The 9830-nt window shown below is 45.8% G+C and overlaps 1 protein-coding gene across 1 annotated transcript in view; it reads right to left on the reverse strand.

Annotated features, from left to right (window-relative positions):
- ZNRF2 (zinc and ring finger 2) overlaps positions 1 to 9080 on the reverse strand; it is a 102718-nt gene extending 93638 nt beyond the window's left edge. The window contains exon 1 of the mRNA XM_003134814.6: positions 7873 to 9080. Coding sequence (XP_003134862.2) covers positions 7873 to 8338 — 466 coding nt within the window. The 5' untranslated portion in view covers positions 8339 to 9080. The remainder of the gene's footprint in view (positions 1 to 7872) is intronic.
- Positions 9081 to 9830: the final 750 nt, after the last annotated feature.

The following is a 9830-nucleotide window of genomic DNA, read 5'->3' on the forward strand; positions in this document are numbered from 1 at the left end:
GAAGCTGCCCTTTCTGAAGGGCAATTTGGTGATAAAGATCAAATGCCTTGAACACATGTATACTTTTGGTTCTAACGATTCTTGTCTCTGATAAATTTCTAAGAAGTAACACCAGAGAAATATAAAAATTTGCATGCCACAGAAGTTCCTCTGTAGCACAGTGGGTTTAAGGATTGGGCTTAGCTGCAGATGTGGCGGAGGTCACGACTGTGGCGCCAGCTGGATCCCTGGCCTGGGAGCTTCCACATGCCTCGGGAGGGGCCAAAAAAAAAAAAAAAAAAAAAATGCATGCAGGATTTTGACAGCAATAGTATGTCTAACAGCACCGAAGTGCAAACAAACGACAGTTGACCCTTGAACAACACAAGTTTCAACTGTGGGAGTTAAATTGTACATGGATTTTTTTCAGGGCTGGATACAGGGGAAGCGCTGTTCTGGAGGGCCGGCGACAACCTCGGCTGGACGGCCCAGGGGATCTGCACCCCTCACCCCGAGGCTGTGCGAGGGGCAACTTCTGCATAGACATCGATAAACCTTTCGCTCCTGCACACCTAACCCCAGATATCCAGAATCCGGCACCTCTCACCAACTCCAGCGCCACCACCCCGTCCAAGCCACCGTTAACTTCTGCCAAGGGTTCCGCCTCCTTGCTTGACTCGTGCTCCCCGGGGTCTCTTCCCACACGGCGGCCAGAGCAATGCTTTAAAAGCCCAAGTCAAAATGTATCCATTTTCTCCTCAAAAAACTCGCTAATGCCTCCCCATCTTTCTCTAGAACACGATTCTTAAAAACCAGGTCAATGACTATAAGGCATGTCACGATTCTGCCCTACCCCCTCCTCTCAAATCTTCTACAGCCTTTCGCACTCCAGCGACACTGGTTTCCCCTCTGTTCCCACAACCCACCAGGTACATTCTTTACAATCACACCTGAGGGCCTTTCTAGTTACTGGTCCTCTGCCTGGGTTTGCTTTTCCCCGAGAGAGACCCTTCAGGACTTGCTCCCTCAGTCTCGGCTTGAATGTCCCCTTATCAGTGAGTGAGGTCACCCCTCAGGCCTCCACCCTACAATCTCTAGCTTTCACTCCATTTTTCTCCATCACTTCCAATACCCTCTGACACACTACATACTTTGTTTGCTCACTGTCTCCCCCAGGTAGAACATAAGGCCCATGAAAGCAGGGAGGCAGGTCTCATTTCTTCACTTCTGTATCCTTAGGACAGTGCGAAGCAAGGTAGGTCCTCATTAGCTTCTTACGGAATGAATTCTGGAATACTGGGCAGTCATCGAAAACCATGTTATAAAAAAAATTAACATGACAGAAGAAAGTGACGAAGTAGAGCGTGTTATCAAAGAATATGTAACTGACAGATCAAAGAAGAAATCACAAAGGGAAATTGGAAAATATTTTTAGCTGAATGTTAACTAAATACTTCAAAATTTGTGGCTTTCACCTAAAGCATTTTTGGAGGGAAATCTGTAGCTTTAAAACCTTATATTAGACCATCAGGATTTAAAATTAAAGGACTATTATATATAAAATGACTGCTCCAGATTTTCTAAATCATATATATGGAAAAATAGACATCAACATTTTATTCTGGTTACTTTTGGTAGTAAGATTACAAGTGGATTACAAGTGATTTGCAATTTCTTAAATGTACTTTTCTGTATTTTCCGCATTTTTGTTTTCTCTAATGAACACATTATTTTTACAATTAAAAAAAAACATTTAAAACAACTTATTTTTCCTATGTTTCAATTTTAATTGCTGGCTTCCTACTCTGCCTCTCTCTCCAAATTCTTGCTCCCCAGGATTCCAGGCTTGCTCCTCCTCAATTTAAATCCATCCCTCAGTAATCTTACCACTTTTCGGCTTTACTATAACATGAAAATTGACAATTTCTCAATTTTTTTGTAATGGCCCAAATGAGAAACTTGTATTTCCAACTGCTTAACAGATGCTTCTAGATGGAAATCCTATAGCCACTCAAAATTGAACAAGCCTAAAGAACTCATCACCGTGTCCTGAAACATGTTCTTCTTTATGTTTAATCCTGGTTAATGACATCGCCACACATCCTCGTTCTCAGATCCTATCAGTTCTGCCTTAGAAATCTCAATCAAATCCAAGTTTTCCTCCTCCTCACTTATGCCATAATTTCAATGTAGGCATCCATCTTCCAGCAATTACATTCTAAGAGTCCTAGCTTATCTTCCCGCTCTCACTCTCCCCTCCTTGAACACGCAATTTCATCATCATCAGGGCTGTTGTATGCTTCTTCAAAGGCTGCCCCCACAGTCTGATCATGATACCGCCCTGCTTTAAAATGTGGTTAGGGAGGAGTTCTGTGGCGCAGTGGGTTAAGGACCCGGTCTCACTGCAGCAGCTGGGGTCACTGCTGAGGCTCGGGTTCGATCCCTGGCTGGAGAATCTCAACATGTCCCAGGCTCGCCCCCCCAACAACAACAATTAACAAACAAACAAACAAACTTAAATCACTGTAAAATTCTTCAACAAGTGGTTGAAGTCTATATTTCTAGTTGTGTGTTCCCAAAATTCCTCCCTGCACCCTACAAGTCAGGCATACTTATCTTTTCAGTATGCCCTATCAAAGGCAAGACTTTTGCGGATTCTTTAGTCTGTAGTGTCCTCCCTACATAAAACTTCTAAATCCTTCAAAACACAGTTCAAATGTTATCTTCCTCTGTGAGGTATTACTTGACTGCTCTAGCACTGATGCCTCAACAAAGCATTTACTGCACTTGTTTCAGTATATGATCATCTGAGATTCAACTGAGAGCTAAGAACAGGAAGAAGCCCCTCGTTGGTACCTCTGACAACTATAACGCCAAGCCCCTAGAAGGGAATCAATTCATGGTTATTAAAGCAACTCTTATCACATACACTATTACAACTTCTTCAAAGTAAATAAATAATGAGTTCAAAAATACAATTAGAAGAGTTGCATGTTTAGCTGGTCAATCTAAGGCTATAATCGGTGCAGCCACACGTGATCCCTCCCTCCTGATATTTACACTTTTCTGTCATTCTCTCCTCGAGTATGAGCAGGACCTGTGACTTGTTTATAACCAATGGAATGCGGCAAAGGCCATGGGCTGTGTGTTATTACGTGTACTTATTTACATAAGATGTAGCACCAGCCCATCTTGCTAGTCTCTCATTGCTGGCTTTGAGGAAGGCCGCTGCCCAGAGTTTAACAACAATGAGGAAATGATTTCTACCCACAGCCGGAGGGAGGGAGGGAGGGAGCTTGGAAGCAGACCCTTCCCCGGACCAGTCTCTAGATAACAATCGGTCCTGCCAAGGACCCAAGCTAAACGGCACCCAGACTTCTGACCCGTAGAAGCTGTAAGATCATAAAGACGTGCTGTTGTAAGCAGCAAATAAGCAGTACAGAAAACTAATACAATCAGAAACTAAGGTATTTCTGAACGCTTTGTTCACACAAAGGGTATGTTTTCCCCAATCTCTAAATAAACACTTAAGTAATAATACCAGTCAAGTACATCCATGCAAAATCAAAACATTTAGGAAGTACTTTGCTACCTAAAGTTTTCTAATCCACTTGTTTTCTAATCCATTTGCTAACACACCCAACTGTACCTATACCCAGTGTATCTAAGCGTATTAAGGCAATTCTTATAAACAAAAGATAAATAATAAAGATGAAAAAACAGGTATCTAATTAGTGGTTATCAGCAAAAACAAAAAATAAATAGGAATCTATTTACTGATTTCCAGGCAAAGCAATCAAGCTGGAGAAGGGGGAACATACAGGAGGCACTATCTATTAGTGCTGGCTTTGCAGCCAGCAAAGCATCAAAAGTACTTACTTAGGTGAGGCAGCTCTCATTGCCCATGTAACACAAACCACGCCTTTCTTTAGTTCCACCTGGCAGCAGTCAAGAGACCTTTCAAAACATCCCCAAAGCAGAAACTTCGTAACAGAATCCACACTTTAGCATAACACAGCATACAACATGAGGGAGTGTTTAAGGGTATGTGAGATTACAAGTGAGAAACATTAACCGCTAGACTTCTTGGGGGTTTTTTTTTGGGGGGGGGGTAAGGAGGATGGGGGGGCTGGTGGTTAGAAGAGCCATTTTTCTTAAGAAGTAGTCATTTCTCTCTATCACCCCATAAAAGTCTTCAATTGAATATAAGAACATTTAGGAATAAAAAGTAGATTAATCACAATATACTCAATGCAAACACTTTGGCACCAGATGCTAGAAGTGATGACTGAGCACAATTCAATAGTTAGTTAATGCAGATAATCTAACACCTTAAAACCCACATCTGTCTTGAAGACTTGAAATAAGTCTGCCCAGATATACAAATTTTATGTAACATATTCAATTTTAAGAGATAACTACACTCCTTCAATAAAAGGAAGAACGTTTCCCAAGTAATAGGAGGCCCCAGAATCACAAGCAGGCTACTGAAATACTCATGAACAAAACACACTCAAACTCAAGCCAATCAATTAGGAGGAGGCCAAAAGCAGCCCAGTACCATCAAGAAATTGTCTACGTTAATTCATTTTACCTTTTCACTTCCAGACTCATAGATGCACCATAAGAGAAGCCCACATGATTTCTCTAGAAATGATCTTCGCTGAGTGGGATAATTTTATAGTTCAATTTACCTCTACTATCCTTGTTGGATCATTAAACACTATTTTAGCACCCCGTAATAATTGATTTTATGAACATTAGCAACTTGATAGTGGAAAAAATGTACATGTACAATAAAGCTAAAAAATTTTTTCTGTAAGGCACCAAATCTAAAATATTAGACTATTATTCCCTTAAAGACCATTTTAAAACAAAGGTGATAAATAAGAAAAGGTTTCTGTTCACTGTAATAGTATTAAACTCAGCAGAATGAAAATAATAACCAAAAAAAACCCTATTTGACCTAAAAACTCCTTTATGTATTATAATCATATTCTGATATACAACTCAGTTTGAAGAAATTCTAGGAAATTCCTGTAAACTGAAATATCTGAATTAAGCACTTCTCTTCTGGTTCTCTAGAGAATAAAAATGACTATAGCCAAAATGCATGTCCCAAAGAGAGCAAAGCATAAAACCAACACAGAAAACCTCATTTAATTTGTTAACTCATTATGATGGAACTAGTAACAATTCAACTTGCCAGACTTCTAAACTAAAAAATAAAAAAGTGGTAGTGTTTATAAATTTTGTAAATTACATGACAGCCCACAAGAGAATGATAATTTTGAATGTTATTAGCACCATATTATCCTATTAGCCGATAATACGAACATCAATTAAAATAAGTTTTATAAAATTACAGAAAGAACTTTCCACTAAGTCAGAAACATTCCTTTTCTCAATTTTCAGATGGACTTAACTTTACATATGTCCAACATTTGTACAATTTTTAATTGAATAAACACACTAACACTATGGTATATACCAAAAACTTATGTCAACAGGAAGTATAATAAGGCCTAATTTGTAAAATAATACGATTCATCATCTGCTTCCCTAAATCTCAGGATGATGACAAACATGCTTCTATGTAAGTTTCCCTGATGAGCCCATCCACTGAATTACAGGTAAAAATCTCATTAAAGCAAATGCCGCTAGAATGATGCTTTTTTACCCAAGTGTATTCCATCTCCTTGTTTTAACTAGGATTTAAGGTACTGGCATTTTGATCTGTTCCCATCATATAATAAGAACAGCTAATTTCTCTGATCCTCTTCCAAACTTTCTCAACTGGAGTTCCTCATGTGAACCACTAAACACAGATGATTTGAATGACTATTTTCTCAAATTTCCCAAGAATAATACATAACTAGAGACATTCAACATGCACAGAAGAAAAGAGCTAATTAATTGCATACAATAGAGGCCTTAAGACATGACAGCGCCATTCTCCACAGAGGCCCGGTTAAGAAAGGCTGCCAAAAGTGCTGGGTGTCACTATTCTTCCACTAGGCCCCAGTCATCCTAACCCCAAAAGTTTTAGAAGGATGAAGTGTACACACCTAGGAATTTAGACAGATAAATACTTTACCCCTCCAACTTTCAGCAACTACGTCTTCTTCCTTTACTATCTCACCAGGAATTAAGAGCAGGGGGCAACTAGTTGTTTTAGGAAAATAAACCCACACAGATATACCTTTTGTTAAAAGAAATTATCAGCCCTTTTACAAAGTGAATTAAGACAGTCCATCAGTACACTGAAGAAATGAGAGCTACTAATTTGAAAAAACCTTTTCTTATTCTTCAGCAAGCTTTTAAACATACATAACTGCTAAATACAAATTTTAATCTAAAAAAAGATAGTTAAAAAAAAAAACTTGCTTAGCCTTTATTCTTGCACTAATCTTCCATCCTCAAGAAACCACCTTCTGTTATTCTTCGATGTGGTGACTCCAGTACCTTCAATTGTGTTAATTATGATCCAATCACAGTACAGACAGCACTGGTTCTTTTTCTCAATGAAGGCTTTTTTTTTTTTTTTTTACAGGCCAAACTTCGGAAACGTCAGTATTTTTAGTTACATAGTAAAAGTCACTTTATAACAAGCAACTAAAGTAAGGTAATTAAAGAGTTGTATATTTTGAACATGTAAAGCAGTACTAAAAAGATGGAAAAACTAAATGTCATTCCCATGTTTAATTTATGCTAACGTGAATGTTGATAACACAGAACATTATTGAACATTCCACTCCACCAACTACCTACTCACATTTCTCACATTTATAAACAAGAGTAAAAGAGGCACAAAAATGGTGAAGACGGTATTTTCACGATTCATCTGGGCTCAACTGTGAATGTAAGTAGTATTATTATGATGCATAATGCAATCAATGATACGGAAATGTTTTTCATCTATAGTTCTCATTCCTAACCAGATTTGACTTCTTTTCATGAAACAGGAAGGGAGAGTGTCTTTAATTCATTTAGCATTACCCATACTGACAAAAAGGAGATCACCATAAAACACCACTGAAGAGGTGGAATTCACTTTCCTCAGATCAGGTGCACCCTTCTTCCTGTTTGCTACTGAAATTTCCACTTTGCACAAGTGTCTTTCCCTGAACTTCACTGAACATCGCTTTTCAAAAGCAACTAGGCTTTTACTGCATCTTGTAGGCAGAGTTGTGATAATGACTAGTTTCTCTCCTTAAGAAACTGTTCTCAATTTCTTTTCAGCAGGACGCACACGAACCATTACCCAAGGTAACACTTTACCGGGGTTAAAAATATACTTTTCATTAACACATTCAGCCAATTAAAGTGTACGCAGTAGGTGGGACTATTTACACAGACATAAGAATTATAGTTGTATATTAACAGTCACTCCAAAGGCAGTAACTCCCTTCTTTTTCAAATACTCTTCTGTTCATTTGAGACCCCTTTGGCTTTCGGCCTTTAAAAACTGCTCGCCACTCGAGTCCCCAGTTAGAACTACATTTAGCAACGGGTCTTCTCCTGACTTCCTGCTACTAAAAACCACAAGCACCAGGGCTGTTGCGTCGGTTTGTTTTTAAAACAGCACTCGCTCCCTTCACCTCCGGGGGTAAACAAGGGCTTACTGTACCGGGGAGCCGCGTTGAGGTGAAGGTGCACGCGGTGTTTAAAAACCAAACGCCAGGGTCGCGCGGTAGCGGTGCTGCAGGGGCGAAGGGGCGATCTCCCGCCCCCCACCCCCGCTCCCAGGAGGGGTGACCAGACCCGGCCGGGCCGCGAGGCGATCCGCCTGCGCTCAGGCTGGAGGAGGGAAGGAGAAGGGTAAAAATAAGCGCAGCCGCGGCCCACGTGCCGCCTGCGGGAGCCGGGAGCCAAGGAGGGAAGGGGCCGTACCTCCAAACATGTGCGGCGAGAGGTGAGCTGGTAAAGAGCCGATCACCAGGCGCGGCCCGCCGGGGCCCCCGCCCGCCGGCCGGTCCCTGCCGCCGCCGCTGCCGCCGCCGCCGCCGTCCTCCGGGCTGCTGTGAACCGAGTCCTGCGAGCCGTACGGGCCGCTGCTGCTATTGGGGATGCTGAAGGTGGACTGCGCCGCGCGGGCCCCCGACGCCACGGTTCCCACCGCCCCGCCGAGGGAGCGGCTGCGCGGGGCCGCCGAGGCCGCCGCGGCGCCGCCGGAGGCGCTAGGCTGGTGCGCGCCGGGCACCTGAGCCGGCAATCTCCCGGCGGCCGCGGCCCGCGCCCCGCTGCCTGCGGTCCCGTTGGCCCCTCCGCTGCTGCTGCTGCTGGAAGGTAAATCCGAGCCCGAGTACGCACGGGTGCGGCCGTTAGCAGCGGCCGGGCCGCTCTGCTTGGCTCCCATGTCCGCCCTGCCCCGGGCCGGGCCCGCGCGCGGCGCCCGGAGCGCCGGGAGGGCGGGAGCGAGCGCGGGAGCGAAAGGGGAGGGCCGAGGCGCCGGGGCCGGCGCAGAGAGAAGTCCGCACGTCCAGGGCCGCCGCCCCGCGCCCCGAGGGGCGGTCGCGCCCGGCGCGCTCTCCTCGGGGGCGGCGAGCAAGACTGGCTGCTTGACGGGGGGCGCGGGAGACGAGAAGAGGCGGAGATGAAGCAGGTCTCGGCTCCCGCGGGCGCCGCTCCCGGGCTGCTGGCGGGAGCGGCGGCTCAGGTGGCTGCGCGGCTGCAGCTGGTTTCGGTTCTGGGGCGCCGAGACGAGCCGCTGCCGCTCTCTGCTGCCTCCGCGCTCTGCGCCCGGGGCCTCGGCACCGCCTCCTCCCGGGCGGCCGCCGCTATCGCCGCCATCCTCCTGTTCCCACGGCGGCTCGCGGCTGAGTGGGAGGCGCCCGCCCAGACTCCGCTGGGGCCACCTTCCCTCCTTCCCCAGCCACCCAGCTGTTACTAACCGAGAAGGAGGAAAAACGGGTGGCGCGTGAGGACAGGACGCAGAAGGGGAGGGGGGCGGCGCGCGCCTCCCGGCAACCGTCACCGCGCTCCCCCTAGAAGGAGGGGCGGGAGGGGAGGGTCTGGGCCTCGAAGGTTGCGGTGCCCAGGAGGGTAGAGGAGGCGGTTCTCCGGCCCTCGCACCGGAAGGCGAAGGCGCAGCACGGCTCCACGGTGCGCCGGGACCCGTGTATTTGGGTCGTACGCGGTGACCCCGCCCCCGCCCCCTGGTGCCGCCTGTCGGATTGGCTCCCGCCAGCCGGACCCCGCCCCCGCCGGCCGCGGCCTTCCCGCTCGGGCCCCATCTCGCCTAGGTGCCTTGGTGTGGTAGGTGCTGCCACAGCGGATTCGGTGATAGACAGGTTTCTGGCCCCGCCCTCCCGCACAGGGCGCGCCCCCTCCTTCACCGAAGGGCCTGCTCTGATTGGCGGCAAGGTGCCAGCTGGAGGGCGGTGCCTCCTCCCGCACGTGGACCTCGGACGCTGGACCGGACTTTGTGTCTACTTCACCTTTGTCCAACTGGGACTGGGAATCCTCTGTCTTGAAAAGCCGTTCAGTTTGGGTGGGTGTTAGGCTCTTCCTTGGTGTTGCTCTGAGTGTGCCTTTTAAATAGAAGTTCACCAATGCTTGTGGTAAAAGACTGAAAACAGCGAAAACAAAACAAAGAACCGTGGAGGCAGAAGCCAACTTGATCTGAATAAGATCTGTCCCGTTAAACACTCCCAGTGTGGAGAAGGCACGGAGTTGGAAGAATTAAGGATAATCCAGCCTGATCTTCACTGGTAGGGCAAAAACAGTGGCGCAGAGAAAGCTGCACGCGATTCAGGATACCTCAGATCTGGGTATAGGAACAAAACTCCATTACATGTAATAAATTATTTTACCTTTTTGAACCTTAGTTCCCTTACGTGAGATGTTTG

This window comes from Sus scrofa, chromosome 18, assembly GCF_054392235.1.
Source record: "Sus scrofa isolate SSC_HxYL_T2T_F1_AM1 chromosome 18, Sscrofa_HxYL_maternal_Yorkshire_Landrace_v2.0, whole genome shotgun sequence".
In the NCBI taxonomy this organism is placed as follows: domain Eukaryota; kingdom Metazoa; phylum Chordata; class Mammalia; order Artiodactyla; family Suidae; genus Sus; species Sus scrofa.